Raw genomic sequence first — 22,260 nt, 5'->3', positions numbered from 1 at the left:
ATATACAACACCCACAGAGCAGGAACAACCCTGTGATACAGTTATGTGGTATTTGTAAGCATTGTAATCCAACTGGTAGATCACCCTGTCTTTGCAGGTAGGCATCTTCTTGACTACCTCTGCCCCCATAGCACCTGAGCAGGCAAGCTGGTCATTTCTCCTTGGGGATTAAGAACAGGGTACTGACAAGTTGTGCTCAAAGGATCTCCTGTCCTGACCTATGTTCAGGGTAGCACAGCACTCCTTCAGGGCTCATCTTAACAGGGAGGGTGAGTAGAGGCTTCAGAAAGCCAGGGTGCTTTTCAGAAACTTGCACATGGCTGTAATAGTAGTGCCTCTGTATGGGACGTGTCCTCATCAGTTTGAAGTAAACGGATGAACTATTAAACTCTTGTGTGAAGCATTGCTCCTGTTAGGAATGTGGAAGAGCTGTAAGGCTGATCAGTGTTCCTGAGGCTTCCAGTGGCTTTTCACATGCTGTCCCAAGGAGACAGAAGAACTAGGTGCTATACCCCTATTCCTATTCTGTTTCTCCTACAGACTTAGTCAAAGCTTGGATAGTGACTTGTGGTTTAATCATAAAGATGATAAAGAATGGGAAGGTTCATTATAGTGGGATCACTCTAACTCCCCTTTCTTAGAAAAGGGAGAGTGGCAGATCCTTTCTGAAGAGCAATAAGGGGTAAAACTGGTGCTAGCACTTCCCTTGCTTTCTTGGAGAGTCAGCTTATGTAGTTTCTTGGCGGCTGCATTCTTTTAGTGGGACACTAGGATTGTGGGACAAATCCAGTCTGAACAGCTGTTGGTGCATGCCTTCAGGATACTGAAATGCTTAACCTTCCATATATGCAAGAGAACCTTACCACGGCCAAAAGAGTGAGCTTCGGAAGCTTTTGCAGCACCGTGAATCATGAGCTGTCCTCTTCAGAGTACAGTTGCCAGGGAAATAAGAATTGGAGATGACTTGCATTCCTGCTTTGAAGGCTTGAGCAGTGCATTTAAGAGAGGGGTTTTAATGCTATTGAGTCTTTGTCTATGGGATCTTACAGCATGTAATTCTTGACAAGAATTGTGTAATAAGAGTAATGGACTCCTGTGCTCTGAAATTCTTTTTTATGGGGTTCTTAATAAAATCCCTTAGTAACACCGCTTTTCGCTACAAAAATGTGAATACAACAGCTGAAGCAAATCCAGCTTTGATATAAGCCTATGAATAGTATGATATAGGCTGCATAAATTGTCTTACCCAAGATGTGCATAGACAAATTGTAAATGCCAGGCAAGATGTACCATTTTTCTTTTGTGTATGTGTGTTCAACCCTTTGTGCAGCTAAAACTAGTCTGGTTCCAGGCATATGATAGCCAAGAATATTGCAAGTAAATAGAACAAACATTTTTGACCAAGACTAGTTAGTATAGGAGCAGTTAGTGGTGAGATTTTTGTACGGGCCAACAAGCTTACACTTCTCTCTATCACTTGAGGTTCTTCTGTTCATCTGGAATTTACAGTGGTGCTATAATCTTGCTCAACAGCTAAAGTTTGAAATTAATTGTAAAACAATGCAGGAAAGCATAATGGGTTATCTATGATTGCTTTAGGGCTACTGGAGTCAATTTTCATTACTTGCTTTTTCTGTTCCAAGCTGAGAATTTCTATTGCAAGTTGAACATCTGCAATAAGTTGCCACATGTGGTAGTAAAGAAGCATAAATACTTAACACTTATTTTTAAATGAAGGGGACACCAATATTAATTATTGATCAAGCAGGAAAAAAAAACTTAAAACTATTCTTAAATGAACACTCGGGCTTTGTTGATTTAATCTAAAGACTTGAAGTCACTGGAAAATGCAGCAGTTCTCGTCAGCTGCATAACACTTAATTATGCTTCACACAGTGTACTAGATTGATGTAATGATGCTAAAAAAGACTTTTTATTCTTTTAAAGTGTCTGTGTCAACTTGAAATCATATTCCCAAAACTCAGTTTGTTTTCCTGATTGCAAGGAAGATTAATGTTTCTTAAAATATTTTATGGGTGCTTTGTGAAACAAACTGACAGAATGAAGTGATTGACATACAAAAAGAAAATGTCACTAAACATGAAACTTCATTGGAAACAAAATTGAGATAGTAATGAAACCTGTGCTGAATTTATAACCAGGAGTTCTGTGAGAGTTTGGTGCTTTAACAGACAGTTATGGAAAAACTGAATGGGCAATAGCGAAGCAAGATAGTTGTAAAAGCAGGATTTCTTAGCTAGGAAGAGAACTTTAAGACTTGTCATTTTTATAGTACAAATTGTGAGAGGTCATCAAAGATGATTTAAAAAAGCTATGAAGTTAAAATGTGACTGCTTGCCTCAGAAACCCCAGCAAAACATGCACTTAGAAAATAGCTTACGTAGCTTCTGAAACTTGGTACCAGCTGGCAGACAGTTGTGTAAAAGTGTGAGATCATCTTCCAAACCACTCAGCAGCAATTCATAAAATAATTCTAATGTGAAGTAACATTGGACTGTGTTTCTTCATCATCATTACAGAATGGTTTGGGTTGGAAGGGACCTTAAAGATCATCTAGTTCCAACCCCCCTGCCATGGACAGGGACACCTTCCACTAGATCAGGTTGCTCAAAGCCCCACCCAACCTGGCCTTGAACACTTCCAGGGATGGGGCATCCACAACTTCTCTGGGCAACCTGTTCCAGTGCCTCACTACCCTTATAGTGAAGAATTTCTTCCTTATATCCAATCTAAATCTCCCCTCTTTCAGTTTAAAGCCATTACCCCTTGTCCTATCACTACATGCCCTGGTAAAAAGTCCCTCCCTAGCTTTCTTGTGGGCCCCCTTCAGCTACTGGAAGGCTGCTATAAGGTCTCCCCAGAGCCTTCTCTTCTCCAGGCTGAACAAGCCCAACTCTCTCCAGAAGCATTATTTCTCTCACTGTAAAGAAGCCATGGTCTCACCGTAAAGAAGTCATGGATAATTGCTGTGCAATGTCCTCTTGTCCCAGTCTGATAATAGCTGTACGGCTCAGAATTCCTTTTTCCGTATTTCTGGTGTTGATATGCTGAAAGAGCAGTAACTTGGCAAAAGCTACAGTAATATTCTGTTAAATCTGCTCTGTAGGCAAGTCAAAACCATTATTTATAGTAGGATCTTTACTAAAGGCTGGCAGCTGTTAAATGTGTGGGTATCCTGGCGTTAATGTTGCACCCCTCCCTGCCTGCTGCTGTGGAAGGAGTATTGAATTTCCTTACCATAGTTGATAACCTTCCACTGCTCTGGTATTCAGCATACTGCAGCTGAAGGAGGGCATTTTTGGCTCAAAGTATGCTTGGTCTTTCTAAGGCTAGTGGTCAGACTTTTTTTAATTAAAATTTTAAAATTTATTATTTTAAAATGTAATATTTTTTAAATAAAAAAAAGCCTTGCCTTTCTCTCTGCCTTTACAAAGTACAGCTATTAAGACTTCTGTTTATCTGTTCTTCTACTCTGTTCTTTGTCTCTCAGGTTTCTCTTCCCCTAATTTATGCTTCCATTACACTGTTTAATTAGTACATTCCTTCTAGCTTAAGGCTATTTGTGTTCTTAATGCTTTAATATTGCTATACTTCATTTTGTGAAGTGTCAATTGTGCATTGCTGGCCTCAGTGGTATAATCTGATTTTTGTTGTTCATGACAATACCAAGTTTCTCCTGCATATTAACTTGCTAATTAGCTGCCTTACTTCTAACATCTTGCTGAGTATGGGGTGGGCGGAGGGTCCACTCTTCTTTGTATAGACTACAGTAATTTAGACAAGTATGATAGCCAGCCAAAGGACTACCTGCATGATGAGAGTCTGGGACCAGACAACAAATTCCTGGCATGTTTCTCAAATAAATTCACGAAGATACAGCTTCAGCCAGTTCAAAAACTGTATCTAATGTCCATAGCAGACAACTGAGAATTATTAGGGAGAGATGCACTTTGAACTACCACGACTGTAAAGAGAAGAATTTACAGCTGCCAGTATACCATAAGCCATGCTTTTATTTCTGCTTGAGCTTAGTATGCTATGTAATGGATTTCACATTTCATCTATGACACATTCACTTCTCTGCATTCAGATTTAACAGCCAGACCAGGTCTCAAGGGGACAGGTAACCAGAGCAATCAAACACAACCACCACACCCTTAGACTGGGTTTTTAACTTCCCTTTAGTAAGACAATACCTGTGGAGGAGAAGCACAGTACAGAACAGCAGCACTTCTGCATACTCAATACTGAAGAAGCACCTATGCAACTCAATGGGGTTTGGTACAGTCATATACCCAAGCTAGGGGTGGCTCTATTTATGCTGTTATGACAACTCTGATTTTCCATACTGTTTAAATTACATAGTATCTACACAAGGTTAATTCTCTTGCCAGAAAGGGCTTGTTTTCTTCACCTTGATACCTTGTGTTTACCAAGGCTCACACTTTGAGACATGCAAGCACCTGAAAAGCATTAACTATCAGAATGGTACAGCTCATTTTCTCAAGTTGCAGGTAAGAGATACCACCTCTTGAGGTGGTTCAAGATAGTCCTAATATGGTCCTTCGTCATGTAATCTTTAGAACACCTCTATTTCCCAGAGGCCCTGCAAACTTGTTACATAATCATAAGATACACCAAAATACCAGCACCTTTCAAATTACATGTTATTAGCATGTTTACAGGTACTTAACTGCAGCAATATTGATGGTAGTATCAAACCAGTTTACTTAAATCTGTCCTTTTTTTTTTTTCCCCCCCCACGCTTACACTTCTTCCACCTCAGTTCCATTACTCTTTCAAAATCAGTTCTATCTTCTGACTTTTTGCTGAACACTAAAAGTACTATGTAGTTGTAGCCTTGCCAGAAGGAATTAGGTAAAATACTGTGAAGTGTTTTGGTGAGAGAAAAGTGTTCTGGACAGATAGTAAGTTTATTCATACATCCACCATCTGGTCTTCTGCATTTCTGGAACTGAGTATAATTATGCGCTGAAAGAAAGGATCCTTAAAACTGGCTGCTTTAAATAGGTTCACTCTCATTTTCAGATGGCTTTTGTCTTTCTTTTTTCTACCAAGTTCTTCAAGAAGAATTCACCTAATTAAAAGGCAAAAAAGGCACCAAAATGATTTGTAGGTATTTCAGTGAAATAAAGCAAAACAATACACATTCTCTCATTTAATGCGACTATTCTATTCTACAACACAATTGTTCTTACCAGTATTCTACAGTAATTCAATTCTATGCAACAGCACTTTCAATACATGCAGCAGGGATGTAAAAAAAAAACCAAAACCCCAAACAAAACCCATAACCCCCAACAAACAACCCCTCCACCCCCACAATCCTGATTTTCCTCATGTCCAATGTTATGAAATAGCTCTGCTTCTTTGTGCTTTCCAACAGGCAAAGGTGAAGTGATTTAATTAAAAATTAATTCCTATTTCACAAAGTATCAGTAACTTGTAGTGAAATCTGCTATAAGTCTTGTTTGAGCTGCCATTAAAACAGTCTGAGATGTAAGGTGCCCCGGATGAGTCTTCTCTGCTCCCTCCTTAGGAAAAAGCAAGATGTTGGACCTACACAACAGTTCCATTAATATCAGCTGCTACTTAATACCCAGTGCTCTGTCAGAAAAAGCACTGCCATAAACATGTCTAATTATTTCTAGGGCACTGTAAATAAATTCTGCCTAAAGCAACAAAATTACATCACAAACAACAAAGGGCCCCATTAAACCCTGAAGTGTCCAAGAGGCAGAATGTAAAGGAAAGCTTGCAAATTGGGTACCCTTTATCCTGCCTCATGCATTAAATATAGTACCAACTAGGTTTGGCAAAAAATTAGCTTAAGCAGCACAGCAATTGTACAAAAAACAATTACTGTCATACTGATGCATTTAGATGACCTATAGAAGATAGTAAGTGTAAATAATTAAAAAAAAAAAAAAAAGGATGACTATACAAGGTGTCCTTGAGCTAAGGTGAGCTTTGTTGCATATTACTTCACCATTTTAACTTTATATAATAAAACATTATGTGCTAAAGAATCTAAAGCTTTTCAGTGATTTACCTGCTTTATAGGAGGAGCGCACTAAAGGCCCGCTAGCAGTGTAATGGAATCCAAGATCATTTCCTACTTTTTCCCAGTACTTAAATTTTTCAGGAGTTATGTACTCCTCAACCTGAGTGAAAAGAATTCATTTGGATCAGGTATTAATGCAAAGGAAACTGCTATAGTAGTGACATGAAACACAGTTATATTGCAAGTTCAAAATTTTACACTCCAAAACTTTCAGCAGTCAAGTCACAAACTGAATTTTCTCTCTGCTTTCTACCAAAAGAATGCATTTTATTTGCTTTTCATATTGCTGAAAAGTTTAGAATTTAATTTCTAGTTGTTGCTTTATCATTTTCTTAACTCTGTTTTTGAATGGCCCTTTCAAGCAAACTTTTTTTTTTGGTCCAAGTTAGTTAAAAAAAAAAAATACAATAGTCCTACAAATCGCTTCACTAACAGTTATTTCAGTGAAACACAATAACACAACAGACTCAAGCTCTGGACAGATTACAGAACACGAAAATGGTAATCTCCCTAGCTAGTGGCACCATGAAGGGAGAGCCTATGAGATAGTGAAGGGGAGCTGGCTTGAGCCATTATGTTTGAGACATACACTGAAACTCTTGTTTTCCAGAATCATGCCTCAGCTCCAGCTGTCTCCCCAGCTAACAGCAGCAAGTAGCAATGGGAAGTGTGCAGAAGATGGAAGGGATTAGATAGCTGAGGTCATTTTTAGTGAAGAGCCCATAACCGATGAAGATCAGGTTAAATAAGGAAGGAAATTTTTCCCAACAGTTAACAGTTTCAGTTAAGGTAAGGATGCATATCAAGCCTCAATTCAGAAAGAGGAAACTTGACTGTGCAAGGTACAGAGCATAATGCTGCCTATAAATTAAAGGTATTTTTACCTTTAGGTGACGTTTTGTAGGTTGCATGTACTGTCCTAGGGTCAAACAATCTACATCTGCTTCCCGCAATACTGTAAAAACAAAATCCCCTGTTAGTGGCAGAAGGATCACAAAGGATTGTCAGCAATTAGAAAATACCCTCCTTCCAAGTCCGCAGCACCCTGCGGGCATTGCATTCTGCTCTCCAGCAAAGGCAACTTGCAACCTCCATGAGCAGTAGCCATGACCCTCATTCTGAGCTCCACGCTGCTGCAAGACCTGAGCTATCTAGTTTAAAGCTAGAGAGAATACCATTGCGCCACACTCGCTGCAGTCACGTGTCTCACTGCAGAGATGACATGCGCTTGTCTTTTTTAATCTTATGGCTTTCCATTGTGTCTTTAGGTCAGAGCCTTCATTTGACAAAAAATGGATGTATGCACATACATTTGGCACCCCTCCACTGTTTCAAGCGTCTTCGTGCTGAAAAGATGCGGACAGTTCTAAAGAGCTATAAATCCAGGGGAAATTGCCGACATCTTTTGCCAGTTCTACACACTTGAGGATGTATGTTAGTTTTGATGCCTGCAGAATCTCATAAATTTTGCTAAAATTCAAGTATACACTGGAATCAATATACAGGAAATGAGTACAGGTAGTCTACTTACAGAGGGAAATCCAGACACCTGATAGTCAGCTAGCCTGAAGAATTATGTTCACTGCAGCTAGTGGGGTATTCCAAACAAAGGGATGGCTGAGGAATCAGCTTAGTATCTCCATATATTTTCTGGCTACTTGGGCTGGTTGCCCCCAAGTCAAATAGAAAGAAAAGACTGTGTTCTGATTGCAACATTACACTCACTGTTACCCTGGACTCTCTGTTTAGATTGATATGGTTCTGTAAAGAAACTGGTTCAATACCAGCACATTTATATGTCCTTTAACTCCTACCCACAGGAGGGAAGGAGAACAAAATCAGAGTAACTGAATGAATGTGGTGGGTAACAGTTTGTCACTGAATACATCCACGAAAGTGGCCTGAAAACAAATACCACCAAATCTGAACTTTCATAGTCTTGTGGCTAGGAAATGCTAGGCAGGAAGAATGGGAAAATCAGGAACTGTAATTTTACGGTCCAGATTGTGGGACAGCTGCAGAAAAACTAGACTACATCACTGCATTCTAAATATGGGTTGTTGTATGCAAAATAAAGTACCAGGTAGATGTTCTTTCCTGATATGGGACAAATGCCATAGGATTTATGAATTTCTTCTTACAAGTGCATAGCATTCACTTACCACTGTGAAATTTTCTCCTCTTAAAAATATTTATATGAAAACATAAGAACATGCTACAACTGCAAGGATAATAACAACTTTTTTTACATCTAAGCAAGCCGAAATAAATTATTGTAAAGAACAAGGTCTGCTATTTCTAAAAATGAATGCACAGTAAGGCAACTATGTTGCAATTTAAGTATTGCAAAGATAAGAATATTAAGATAGTCACACAAAGATAGTTATAACTTCCATTGAAATCAACAGGAGCTGGATCTACCTGTCAAATTGAATCTGAAAGCCGTATGAGGGCAAAATATTTCAGAAGTTCAATCTTTTTTAACAAAACTTTTTTTTTTCCATAAAGCTTCGCAAACATTTCCTGCACCAGCAAACTGATTTGCATGTAGAGGCAAAGATGCTTACAACTGTTTTCCAACACAATGAAATTCATACCTGGCATGTATTTCAATACCAACTTACATTTCATTGTTGAATATACTTGTTCATCTGTCTCGCCCAGCCCCAACATAATGGAGGTTTTAGAAATGACGCCAGGCTGGACCTCTTTAGCGTGCTTCAGCACACGTATGGATTGCTCAAAGTTGGCTCGGGGATCACGGACCTTCCTTTTCACGTTTTCAGCACAAGGGGAAAAAACGCATGAAAGGGTGCACAGGAGTTAGAGGTGCCAAGAAAGGTGCGTTCCGCCAGTTTCTACAGAGTGAAAATGGCAACTTAGAGCCTTTAGCTCTTTAGTTTGACACCGGCTGGAAACGCCCCGAAGCATCACAAGCGAGGGGACGCACCCCAGTTTCGTGCTGCTCCGAGTACCAGCGCTAGGCCGCTCGGCCCCGCGGCGCCGGCTGCGGTCACCCTCGGCCCGTGGCCCCCGCCCTGCCGCGGCCGCGGGCCGGGGGCGGGTGTGAGGGGGCGGGTGTGAGCGGGCGGGCTGAGGCGCGGCTCCCCGGCCCAGCGCGGAGGCGGCCCGGGGAGGAGACGCCGCCTCAGGGCCGCCCCGGGGACGGGGCGCGGCGCGGCGCGGGCGCCCTCTGCCGGCGGGCGGCGGGCACTGCGGCGGCACCGCGCGCGAGGCAGGCTGGGAGCGGGGCCGGCCGGGGGCGCGCCCCGCGCCATTTCGCCCTGCGCCGCCCGGCCCGGCCCCGCCTCGGCCGGCCCCGCCGGCCCTGCCCCGCGTCGGCCGGCCCCGCCACCCCTGCCCTGTCAGCCCAGCCCCGCCTCGGCCGGCAGCAGCAGCGAGAGCTTCAGCGCGGATCTAAGTAAACGGCCCCGGCTATCCCTCTCACACAAAGTCCTTTCACAAAAGCCCTCGTCTGCTTATACTTGCTACACCCTAGGATTGCTTACCTCTGTAATTCTGGCACCGTTTCCACATTGTGGGCGTACACATCCAGTCCCGACAACGCTACTTTCTCCACAGCTTTAAGGTCCCCTCGAAAATCGGGAGTTAGGCATTCCACCAGAATTTTTGAATTCCTGAAAACGAGAGACTGAAAATGAACACATCTACAGGATTTGCGTCACTGTTGCTAAAAAACTCAATATAGCAAAGAACCAAACATAACTAAATAAATGATGTTCTGATAAGCAAAGTTAATTCAGGATACACTTCTAAAACAACAGATTTCTGCAAATACCTGTATTACAATTCAAACAAAACATCGTGTGTTTAATTCCCGATTGTACTGATGTGAGCTGAATTAGAACGAAAGCCAAACAATAAATATAAAACCGATTCAAACAGTCTCTTAATCACATTCACTGTTTATATGTGATTTTTCATGTGTCTTTGTTGCAGGTTAACTTAACATGAGCTTAATATCATAGCTCCAAAATACAGAGGAGCTATAATCCTGCCTACTGGCATAAGATGGCTCTGCATTATTGCCCTGGAATCTAATCTTGGTGTCCAGGAGCCAGAATTCAACTCAGAAAGGCAGGTGGGGAAAACTGCAGGAACCTTTCGAGTCCCAAGATACACTGAATAAAGACTTAAATGAGGTTATAAGAATTACATCTGCAGGTAAGACAAGTATACTATTAAATGGTGTACAGGGCACCCATGCAGAGAGTGAAGAAGGCATAGCTAGGGAAAGCAGGAAGGTACAATCACAGACTTAGAAACAGCCGTTGTGGGAAAACACAAAGCAATCTGATCACTGCTGAAAGAGAAACCCAACTTCTTCTGTCATGTGGTGACGCAGTTATCTAAATGCAATGTTTGAGCCCCAAGCTTCAAGAATGAACATACCTCAAAAGTATGTACTCATTTCCTGGTAAACCAGCTGCATGGTCAAAGAAATAATCCAGTGCTTAGCTTGAAATGAGCCTGGGCTAAATTGGAAATGCATCCAAATTCAAAATACTTTGGGGCCATTATATGAGAAAGACGAAAAACAGAAAAAAAAAAAAAAAAAGAAGGGACATAGACAGGCTAACAGCAGAGTTTTGTTATTCACATGGCCCCTGGAATAATCCAGCTAAAAGTAGTTTTGACCTATATGCAGTACCACGTTCTAAATTTTTAATAATAATAGTAATACATTAATGATATACCTTTCTTTCAGATGAGAGACTGTCTTTGCAAAGTGTTCTGCTCCACCATCAGGCATATCTAGAAGCATTTCAATTTTTCAGTTAACTTTTTCAGTTCAAGAAATGTATTTACTTATTAGCAAAGCCACAAAAAACCTACAGAGTCAAATTTAAATGCAAGCTAATAAAGCAGTCAAACCCCAGTTTTATCTTACTGCTTATGCCAAAGGTTTACAACAGATATTCTACCAAGCCTTGTTCTGCACAAAGTCTAACTGTGATCATCTAGGGCAGACTTCAAATGTTTACTCTGAATTTACCTGTCTCTAGCTTCCCTGTCGGCCTGAGCACAGAATGGCTTCACCTATTTATGGTTTTGGTCTGAGAAACAGTTCTACAAAAATTGAAAAATATATATATTATTGCTCTTTCATTGTAAGCCACTTTAAAGCTACCGGACTTTCCACCGAAGTATACTGAACAGTCTTTACAATGCTTTTCCCCACCTATGGGTGTCATCACAAAGGAGCTACTACAACCTTAGAAAAAGGCAACTTTCAGTTTTGTTACACATAATATATTCCAAGTTTAGTTTTTGGAAGGAAGTTCTGTAATGGTATTGTCTATGACTGTTTGTGGGGTTTTTTTTGCTAATCAAGTAACAGAACATGGTGTATACGTATGTATTTTGCAAAAAAAAGAGTTATAGAATATTGAGTATTGCAATATTCTTGATGTTTAATAACAGTGTAACTTCTGTTATATTTTACCAGACACAAGAGAAATACTAAGAATATGTAGAAACTTTCCAAAGCTTCAGCACTGGCCACTCCTTTAAAATAGTAATCCTCAACAACTGCGCTGGGTGGTAAAAGTTTATCGAGGTCTGTGTTTACCCCATGTAACGCATATGAGAGCTTAGACTGGAAGAGATGAGAGACAACATACTAACCGTCTCTGTCCACAGACGTCAAGACAACATAATCCAAGCCCCACTCAGCTATAGCCTTTGCTGTGTTGTAAGGCTCCATGGGATCCAGTGGAGGTGGATTTTTTGCTGTCTTTACTGAACAAAATCTGCAACCTCTAGTGCATGTGTCACCCATCAGCTGAAATAAGAAAGACATTCCTACCTTTACATTGCACACATCACTACTGCTCAGCTGAGAAACAGCTGCATAAGCTAGATCAGATAAATCCCAATCCTAAGCAAAACAATGATGACAATGATTCTCTAAATTTCTTGTAATAAACCCACACTGCTACAGTAGAGATCCAACAATACGCTACAAACAGCTCAAACGTTAATAGAATACTTAAGAAATGGTTAATGGCTTACCATAATAGTAGCTGTAGCTGTAGCATATTCACCACCTCCCCAGCATTCTCCAATGTTGGGACAACGTGCTTCTTCACATACCTAAAGTTAAAAGACAGTAACGTACCTGTCTTTTTTCAGTGTTGTTATTGACAATTATTATTATATTATTGATCAATTTCAATAGTAGCCTACAAACAAAGCATAATTCCTTCTGTGATAAATGAGGAGATTAACAGAGTTACATGTTGTTCTATAAGAAGTCAGTAGAATAGCTAGGAAGAGAAGAATTGTTTCCCAACATCCATTACCATTCTTTTCCTGTACTTCATAACTCCAAAAACTCCTCAGCCACATAACTGCTGTATTAATTAGCACAGATTGTCATTAACATTTTAAATTTGGAAATTGATAAAATGTTCACAAAGTCTATATTGCATCAAAGCATGATCTTACTCTGAAAAAAAAAAAAAAAGGAAAAAAGCTCTCTGTGCATACCTACCACTTTTCACCATCTGGAAGGTATATTTAATGAAATACATATATTTCTAGGATTTCTTTTCATGCAAAACATGTATGTAACTCTGAAATTGTGTGTGTTTCCATTAAAAACAGTCACACATAGCATCTTCTGATCTCTTTGGTGATGCAAGTAGTAAACCCTAGTATTTAAAATCACATCAGGAAAGACATTAAATACTCCATTGGATTTGTCTTCATTCTTTATGGGCTTGCAAAAAGGATCAGCATTGGGCTTGGTTTCAGTGTTGCAGATGATGCAAGACATTATTTCTACCTGTCCTCCACAGAGAAATCATTTTGTATCTGTAAAAAATGCCTTATTTCTATAGGAAAACTTGGTTAGTACTAGATTTACCGTATGAAGATTTAAACTTCTCAAGGTATTCTTTAGTTTATTGTAGTTCTTTCCCATGGGAATCTTTGTTTTCAGCCATGGAGGAAGCCGCAGCCTGAATAACATCAAGCAAACATAAAGATTCATAAATTATTTACATGGTAAGCTTCCACTAATTTCATAGATCCACTTTAATTTGTTACAGATACCAACTAGGAAAGGTTCCTTGAAAACTGACAGAACTCAGCAACCAATATTAACATCATTCATGGTCATAATGGCCTTCTCTCTTCTATGTTTATCATCATCCCAACATTCAAGAGTAGGAGTTTGTTGTCATTGGAAGGTTTAAAACTGTTAACTGTACCGGTGGGATTTAATAGTGCCATACTAGAGACTGCATCAATTAATGGCAGCGTATGTTACACAGCTATCACAAAGTCTGGTCAAATTTATAACTGGAAATACGGGGGGGTTGAGCATTTTTTTAATTTAATCTTCATTTTTTGTTTTACTCTATCAGTAATATTTTTTCAACACCAAAGCAGGGTACGTTCACCTACTGATGTATATTTGTACTTTAATATAGGCCATGGCACAGGCACTCAAGTGAGAAAATACCACCATGTCTTCATGCCTTGTTACACATTTGAAGTTACTAATGTAAGTGTTTGCTCTTTCTTGAAAAATTATGAAATTAGGAAGCCAGTATGACAGAATTTAATAAAAATACGTTGTCTACATTTTGTAGTTAATACTAAACATGCAGGATGGTGCATGGAAGCAACTACATTTGTTTAAAATCACAATTACCTTTCTCCTTTCTGACGCTTTAAATTGCCTTTATACTCAGCCCACGCACTCTTGTCTGACAAATCTCCAGATACAAAGTCTTGTAAGTCTGGTCCATTTTGCAGAAACTCTTTTTTTTCCTCCGGCAAAGAACCTGATGTTCTGTACTGGTTACACAGGTGGCTCCCAGACACCTAAAAGAAGCAACACTGTAGTTTACTGAATTATAAACGTACTAGCATGATATACTAAATAACTACTTGTCCTTTTGGTGGTTAACGTACACTTTGTGTAAACATTTTCCCAGTTGCCTTGAAGTTAAACATACAATTCTCGTTTTCATTTTAAGGCATGTGAAACATAAAGCATGAGCTCCTCCAAAATATCTCGGTATTAAACTAAGTTACATAGTTCTTGGACATAAATAACGCTGTATAGATTAATTTGACATTTCGGGGCTGAAAAAGAGGCCGCTGAGATGACAACCAGCCCCACGCTGCCAAGTCAGTAACCCACGGCCGCTGCTTCGCGGGCAACATAGCACAAATCGGGTCCCCAGAAGCGGGGTTTGAAGCGGATGGGATCCGTGGCTCGGTTCCCTGAGCGTGTGTGGGGTGAGCGTGTGTGGGGTGTGCGTGTCCGTGTCCGTGTGCAGGGGCACGGCAGCCCTCCGTCCGCCTCACGTCCCGCCACCGCGCTGCGGTGCTGGGGACAGCCCCTCCAGGGCTCTGCCCGCGGGCAACCACCGCAGGCACGCCCCACCACACAGCCGGGCGGCCCGCAGCCATCAAGAGACGAGCTCGGATAACGGCATCGTCTTCCGCCGCCACGATACGCCCCGTCACCTCACCGGGGGACCGTCCCGAGGTCTCCCTTCTGCCGGGCCGCAGCACCCACCCCCGTACGCTTGGCAGCCCGCCGTCCGGCACCCCCTGCGGCACACGGCCCTGACTCGGCGCTGACTCACCCGTCCCCGGGGCCCCGGCAGCGGCAGCAGCCCCCGGGCGGCCATGGCGGCGGCGACCCCGCAGCGGCGGCCCTGCGGCAGCAGCGACATGGCGGCGCCCGCGAAGCAGCCGGGCCGGCTCGCCCGGCCGGCCCCATCGACCTTCTCAGCGCTCGGCCGCCCCGCCTGCCCGCCGCCGTCGGCTCACGCGCATCGGGCCTCGACTGCTCTTGCCTCTAGACGGCTGCCGCGGCGTGATGACGCCAAGGGGCCGCAGCGGCTACAAGTACGTGATGACGTCAGAGGCTGTCTCTTTCCGCTCTGCCTGCTGCGAGGTGAGGCGCGGGCCGGCGGCGGCATCCGGGACCATCCGTCGCGGGCAGCCCCCCGAGCGCCCCGCCCGGGCGCGGGCAGCCTCCCGGGGCGGCGCCGAGCCCGGCCGCCGCGTCCTGTCCCAGGCCTTGCGGGAGCGAAGCCCCCGGGATGGCGCCTTCCCCCGTCCCCCCTCCCCCGGCGGTTCTAGGCCCGGGCTGGGCCCTGACGTGGAGTGGGGCGCTGAGGCCGCCGCCGCTCGCCGCTCCTCTGGGCCCGGGCGGGATGTGTCGGTGTTGGAAGCCGAGCCCGGCGCCGTGGCGGCTCCGAGGGGGTGGGGGCGTCGGGCCGGCCCTCCGTAGTTGCGCGTTGCGGGGTCCGTGCGGGGGAGGAGCGGAAAGGGTGCAGAGAGGGGGCCTTGCCTTGAGGGTCTGCAGCTTCTTTCGGTTGTCGTTTGTAGAATGAAGACCATTCTCAGCAACCAGACCGTTGACATCCCCGAGCAAGGTACGTCTGCGCGTACGTTCGAAAGGCGTTTTGTGGTGCTGACCCCGCAGCCGGTTAACGTGCGTCTGCCTTTGATTTCCAGTCAGTGTTTCACTGAAGGGCCGGACAGTCATTGTAAAGGGCCCCAGAGGAACCTTGCGAAGGGATTTTAACCACATCAATGTGGAGCTCTCCCTCCTGGGAAAGAAACACAAGAAGGTGAGTGCTGCAGAGGTTGTTTCTCTGCCCAGGGAGGGAGGGGAGCTTTACAGTTAGGTTTAAAACTTCTTGGTAGTGTAGGAAATTGAACGGAAATTTTTAGCTGCAGATAAGTTATTTCGTTTTTCGGTTATTTCTGTGTTTTCTGAAAGAAGCTGGTCTTACAGAACCTTGGGACATACTCACGAACTGTGGAATTCTTGAAGTTCTGTTACGTTGGAGTGGATTTGTTGATTGATCGTCTTTTGTAGTTACAGTCAGATAGTTACTGGGAAGGGGATTGATCATTATATGCTGTGTTTTATAAACTGGCTAGTTTTGGCTAGATAAAACTAAATTTCTACATTTAATTTCCAGAATTGGCAAGCTACATCATGAGAACAGATGTTTTCTAAATAAACGCATAATGTTTTGTAGTGTCCTAAAAACTGCAAAAAAAAAAGGGGAAGAGTGTCTGATTTTGGCTACTTTTTCACAAGCATCTAGAGTTTCATTAAAACACTGGACCCCCACACAGTATATCATTAAAAAGTTGATAGATAATACCCAGGAGACTGACTTTGGAACAACTTGTTCAGTGTTTAGCATTTGATAAAACATCTTTCAACTTAAGATGTCAGAATATCCATCCCAGCTTCTTTGAAGACTTGTTAGTAATGAGATATGAAGAAAAAATTATTTCTCATACGTCTGGGGGTTAGGACTTTAAAGACTTGAGCTAGGCAGGCCTTTAATAGTTTGTCAAAGAAACAAAATACCTTTGTGTTTTTGTTAGGAGGGCTTTTAAGTTGTTTACCTGAATCTCTCACTCTTAGCTTGTCACAAAAATGTTTCATTTCTAGTTTTGAAGTCTACCTGAAAGCTTTGTTAATTCTATTTATTTTTTTAATACAGCTGCGTGTTGACAAGTGGTGGGGTAACAGAAAGGAGCTGGCAACAGTTCGCACAATTTGCAGCCATGTACAGAACATGATAAAGGGTGTTACACTGGTGAGTTTTATTTTGAAATAAGGTGACTCCTGTCATTTTTGTTACTGACAACAATAGGCAGCCTTTTACTTCAGTGAGAGCTTTTCTAAGCATCCAAGATGTAGCTCTCTCTCTCTCTTTCTCCTTTTTTTTTCTTGCATGTGCTGTCAGACAAGTTCTGCAGGTGGAAGAAAGCATGAACAACAAATTCTGGATGTCTCTTGGGCACAGTGGCTTGCCCTTGTTAAGAAACTATTTTCAATATATTTTGGTTTTAGATATCTCCAGTAAGCTTTACGAATCTGTTTTACCTTTTGGATGCATTCTGCTTTCAATATCTGATGATGCCCTTTATCCTAGGGATTTCGTTACAAGATGAGGTCAGTGTACGCTCACTTCCCAATCAACGTAGTTATACAGGATAATGGCTCACTTGTGGAAATCCGAAACTTCTTGGGAGAGAAGTACATTCGCAGAGTGCGTATGAGGCCAGGTGAGCATATCTGGAGATGTACTTTACTATTTCTAAGTAGGGTTTCTAAACTATTTTCTTTGGGTACTGCCACTGATGACAGGAGGGAGTGAATGACTGTTGAAGCAGCATTTGCCTGTCTGAATTTATGTAATCTTATGATACCTTTGCTACTGTTTAGATTTATTATTAATAATGCTTTTGTAATTTATTTTTAGTAATGAGAGCTAGCTAATAGCTAATAACTAGTTTAGAGCTAGTTATTGTAGTACGAGTTACAAGGAGCCCAGTGTTTACTTTCATCATTGTGAGATCTTGACAGTCTTTATAGTTGGTAAACTGCAGGTGCTTAATTTTAGATTTGCGTTTCTGTTTTAAACATTCTACATGAACTAGTTTCACACCACATCATATTTTTGGTCTTTGAAGTGTATTTTGAATTTCCTGATTGCCTAGGAGCTGTATTAGAAACTTCCAAATTATCATCTTACCTGTTGGTTTTATGTCTTGCATACTTGGAGTTTTAGCAAAATGTCGAACAGAGTAGGCATTTGATGGAGCTTGTTGCACTTCCAAAAGGAGACAGAACATGTCATAAACATGGTTACCTTAAGGCTGTAGGGAGGACTTTCCATATCCAGTTTTTTGATAGTTCCACTTTTGGTGAAGGTATAGGTAAGGATATTTAGTGTGACTCATGGTGTTTTGGGGTGGCTTTGGATGAAAGCATCAGACTTGTCCAAAAACACTGGTAGATACAGTGTGGAGTTACTTAACAGTGTCTTTGACTTTGATTTACTGTGGGGTATTAAGGGTGGGTTTGATTATTGTATTTGATTTTTTTGTCGGCATTTACTTCAAAGATAGTAAAGTGCTGCCTTAAAAGCTGACGTCTATTGACTAAATAGATAAAACTATAAAAACTTCTTGTGTTACTCTCCTTGCAAATTAAAGTTTCCTGTTAGAGTCTTGAATGTCCTAGTGTTTATTCCTTGTGAGTATTCGCAGTGTTGCTAGTATAAACATGGTGTTTGACGTGTCGGGACAGGGGTTTTTTAAATGACTTTTGATTGGGGTGACTCCAGTTTTGTCTTAATGAACATAAGAATGTGGAAAATGGCACCACCTAGCTGATGAAGCCATGCTGGCAAAATCTCTGGCTTGTCTGCAGTGTTGGTCATTAATGCTGTAATGTAGTAACATTTAAGTGGAATATCACTTAGTTGCTTTCAATCCGGAGCATGACTTGCACTAATCTTTGAGTTCTGAAACTGTGTGAGGGAGGACAATCCTGGAAGGGATTTGGGGGACTCTTTTAGCAAAGTCATAGAAGCTCGTTATTGCCTAGAATACTACTTTCTAGATCTGTAAGTTGGGACAGGACATGAAATACAGTTTCTTTAGTATGCTTAACGTCTTCACCAGTGATGTAGATTGTGCATTTTCCTTTCTGTAGGTGTTTCCTGTGCAGTATCTCAAGCCCAGAAAGATGAGCTGATCCTTGAAGGGAATGACATTGAATTGGTCTCCAATTCAGGTTTGTGAAAGTAGATGTGTAGGAAGATACAATGATATGGCCACTTCTATCTGAAGATGCCAGCTTAGCAAACTGTCTTTTTACTTAAACCCTGAGGTAGACGACAGCTCAGAATTCTTTTTCCTCTAGTTACCATAATTGCTTTTCATGGTTTCTTACGCTTTTTCTAAACTTAAAGATGTTTTTACAAGTCCACAGAACCTTTTTTTTTGAGTTGGTATCGATGGCCTTTTTGGCACCAAACTTTTCAGTTGTACGAGTGTGCAGTAATAAACTGTCACTGCCCGAGTTGCCAAGACAGGCTCAGCAAAATGCTTTCTCTTTTCATTAGAACTGACAGGATTTCAAGTTGGTAATTCCCTTCTCCAGACGACAGTTTCATTTGTTAGTTGAAATATTGGAGAGTAGACGAAGGCTACGAGTTGGCTTGGACCTCTTGCTTTGTGCTAATGGTCTTGTTTTGTCTGCAGCTGCCTTGATCCAGCAAGCCACTACGGTCAAGAACAAGGATATCAGGAAATTCTTGGATGGTATCTATGTCTCTGAGAAAGGAACAGTACAGCAGGCAGATGAGTAAAACTGATAGGTTGGTATCATCTTAACACAGATTGTACATCTTCCATGTAGAGATGGTTACTCCATCTGGGGACTTGACAAGGTTTATCTACTTCAACAAGGCTGTGGTTAAGCAGGTTCCCAACAGGGATGCAGTTGTGCTTGTAAAAGGCATCATAAGAGGTATCATAAAACTTAAATTTTGCTAGGTCTCTTGACAGCAATTTTTTCCATCTCTCGTCAACTTGGTATTATGCTACTGTATGGAGAAATACCTAACTCAAAAGTGCTCTGTTGTGCGCTGCGAGTGCTAGTTACGATGGTGGCTGAGAATTTAAAACCAGCTGACCTAGCATGGCAGACACTGGTTTACAGCTTCTTACAGAGAAGACTTTCTTAGACTGATGTTCCTCCTGGTTGGACACTGTTGTCACTAGAAAATGTGGTCAGCACATAATTTATGTATAAAGGTCTTCTGTGTAGTTTGTGTGTAAATGCTTGTAAACAAAGGTCAATTTAGCAAGGACAACTATTTACATTATGTACGTTTGTTACCGAAGTTGAGTACAAGGATTTTGGGATAATTTTAACTGCTAAATGAATTTGATGCATTTCAGCTATGTGTGGTTCCACACATGGTACAGAACACTTGTGCAGGATGAGACAGGCTGACTTGCAAATAAAATAAATGTTGTGTGCCTTCTGAACTTAAGCTTGAAACAGAGGATGCAGATGATGTGAGTTTCATAAACTAAATTTTTTTTAATCACCAGCCAGGTACCAGACACTTGCAAGCTACAGAAAAAATTATTTTTAGTGCTGTTTGAGTTCCTTGAGAGACAGAACAACTTGTTTACCTGCTTGTTAAACTGTCGTGAGCTGTTGTGTTTGAAGGCATCTTAAGTAATCTTGTCTGAATAAAGTTAAGCAAATTCTTTGAGCTATTAATATCTGTCTTGCATTAAAACTATCAAATAAATTAACTTGTCATATGTCTATAAACTTTCAATTTTGCATTTGCAGTGCTAAAACCTTTCTAAAAGCCCTTAACTTTTTATTTACAGTTGTCTGGATCCTGAAACAAACCACCATGAGACATTATATCAGCAAGTACCAGCCTGAAGAATCTGATACAAAACTTGAACACCTGAGAGATTTAATAAAATAGACCATCTTTCATATCTTGGCCTTTTTTTTTTAAGAACTAAATGGTCATTGCCTGAACCTCTTCAAGAGCTTTGCCTTTTGGAGAAGGTAGATTGTCACAGGGTAATGCATAATAATGTTAGCACTGTGTACACGTTGCTTATCGGTCTCTGAGAACGTTCAGACTGAATGAAGTCTGATGGTTTGGAAACCTCATGCCGGTAGAGTGTGGACCTAGTGTATAAAGCCATATAAAGCCTAGTGTATAAATACCTAGTGTATAAAGCTAGTTTTAAATCACAGCATTAAGAAATCACAAAAGCATTGTTCTCGCAGAAAGGAGACCGGCGTTCTTTCACATCCTTTCAGAACTTCAAACTGCAAAAACTGATTTCTGTGTACAATTTCTGGATGGGAATTCAGACTTGTGATGGCAGAATTTGAAGTGGATTAAAACCAAAACTGGAATCAGTAGAACCAGAACTATAAGACCATTTAAACTAAATACAGAGACAGAAGTAGTCTGAAAATGCAATGCTTTAGCTATATTGCTCAATTAAGAAAACCAAGGACTTGACCTCAGAGTTCAGGCAGAGCTTATTGCCGAGTTTCACCAACAGTGGTTTGTGTCATCTGGGGATATAGCTCTGGTTTTTTCTTGGTTACTAATCTTGCCATGTAGCAACATCTGGTTAGGATTTTGTGCTATTTCTGTGCTATGGTAAAATCTACAGTCACTTGTTACATTCAATTTTGAGGAAAGATTCACAGAAAATACTGGGACAGTGCAGAAACACACTTGGCAACAAGTGGCTAAAGTTTAATATTGAGGAAAGCATCTATGCGTGCCTAAGAAATTCAGAAGATTGCCCAAAGCACCCACTTGCATGATGTTACTGAGTTCAGTGGGTGTGCGGTACCAGTGTCACTGAGCCTGGAAAAGTAGCGGTGCTAAACTGCAGATGCGGACTTTGTACATGGCCTGCTTAATGTTTTCAAGATTGGTTCTTGCGCTGTTGGAATTGTGCAGCTAAGGGAGTCTTCCAAACTTCGCTCGCACAACGCCCAGGAGGAGTTTCCCTGCAGTGTGCTTCAGTTCGATTCCCCAGTTGCTGTGAGTGATAGCTCGTCAGTGTCTTTGGGTGATGGAAGGATGCACACACCTCTAACACCTGTGCTGTTTGCTGCGCTGGTGGGACATTTCATAGTGTAAAATGGGCCAGGGTCCCTCATCATTTCACTAGTACTTACCTTTTGAATTAATGAACCTTCTGTGATGTTGACCAATACTTCAAATATAATGGAGAAATAGTCTCATGCATTTATGAACTGAGAGTCAAGGTTGGGTCGAGTATTGTGAGTTTGGGGTTCAGATGATGGCACATATCCTTGAAGTAGCACTTGCATAAAGTTTCTAGTAGTCTGCATGTAAGTGGCCATAACACATAACATTTACGTTCTCATTTACTTTTATCATAATACATTATCATTCACCTTGCGCTTGATGCTATCTTGTCCGTTCAGATGCAGGTGGAAAACACAATGTGTTTATACGCCTCATCTCTTCAGAAGCACTAGGGTACAGATAAAGTGCGTCTATCTGTTTTGGGGACCTTAAGCCTGAGGTAACTAGCTTCTAATGGGAACAGGTTGGGGCTCTCACTGTGTCTTCAAAACGGTACTAGCCACTGGAAAAGAAGGCTATAAAGTGGAGGAAGGCAGTAGGAATTTAACTGATGCCTCCTTGCCCTTCTTTCCATTTCTAGAGCAGCTTCCCTGCCCCTCTCCAGAGGTGCGTGGTACCTGCCTGGGCAGTGGTGATCTGAGCATGCATTTTGATGCCATGACT

At 41.7% G+C, this 22,260-nt stretch overlaps 2 protein-coding genes across 2 annotated transcripts; one reads left to right on the top strand and one right to left on the bottom strand.

Moving 5' to 3' along the window:
- Positions 1-4,183: 4,183 nt before the first annotated feature.
- On the bottom strand, positions 4,184-14,937 carry LIAS (lipoic acid synthetase). Its single transcript, XM_075499952.1, has 11 exons — positions 14,737-14,937; positions 13,791-13,963; positions 12,999-13,092; positions 12,143-12,223; positions 11,756-11,912; positions 10,825-10,882; positions 9,616-9,744; positions 8,731-8,876; positions 6,991-7,061; positions 6,095-6,206; positions 4,184-5,119 (listed from the first exon to the last, which is right to left on the bottom strand). Exons 1-11 carry the CDS (start codon positions 14,824-14,826, stop codon positions 5,067-5,069), a joined length of 1,164 nt encoding a protein of 387 aa, XP_075356067.1. The 5' UTR covers positions 14,827-14,937; the 3' UTR covers positions 4,184-5,066.
- A 29-nt stretch (positions 14,938-14,966) lies between these two features.
- Positions 14,967-20,446, top strand: RPL9 (ribosomal protein L9). The gene is made up of 8 exons (XM_075499953.1): positions 14,967-15,050; positions 15,488-15,534; positions 15,617-15,732; positions 16,627-16,722; positions 17,062-17,194; positions 18,630-18,710; positions 19,181-19,296; positions 20,330-20,446. The coding sequence occupies exons 2-7, from the start codon at positions 15,489-15,491 to the stop codon at positions 19,285-19,287; spliced, it is 579 nt and encodes a 192-aa protein (XP_075356068.1). The 5' UTR covers positions 14,967-15,050; position 15,488; the 3' UTR covers positions 19,288-19,296; positions 20,330-20,446.
- The last annotated feature ends 1,814 nt before the right edge of the window (positions 20,447-22,260 follow it).

The sequence above is a fragment of the Mycteria americana genome, chromosome 4 (genome assembly GCF_035582795.1).
Source record: "Mycteria americana isolate JAX WOST 10 ecotype Jacksonville Zoo and Gardens chromosome 4, USCA_MyAme_1.0, whole genome shotgun sequence".
Classification (NCBI taxonomy): domain Eukaryota; kingdom Metazoa; phylum Chordata; class Aves; order Ciconiiformes; family Ciconiidae; genus Mycteria; species Mycteria americana.
The sequence above is the reverse complement of the archived record's forward strand: the minus strand, read 5'-3'. Positions and strand labels throughout refer to the sequence as shown.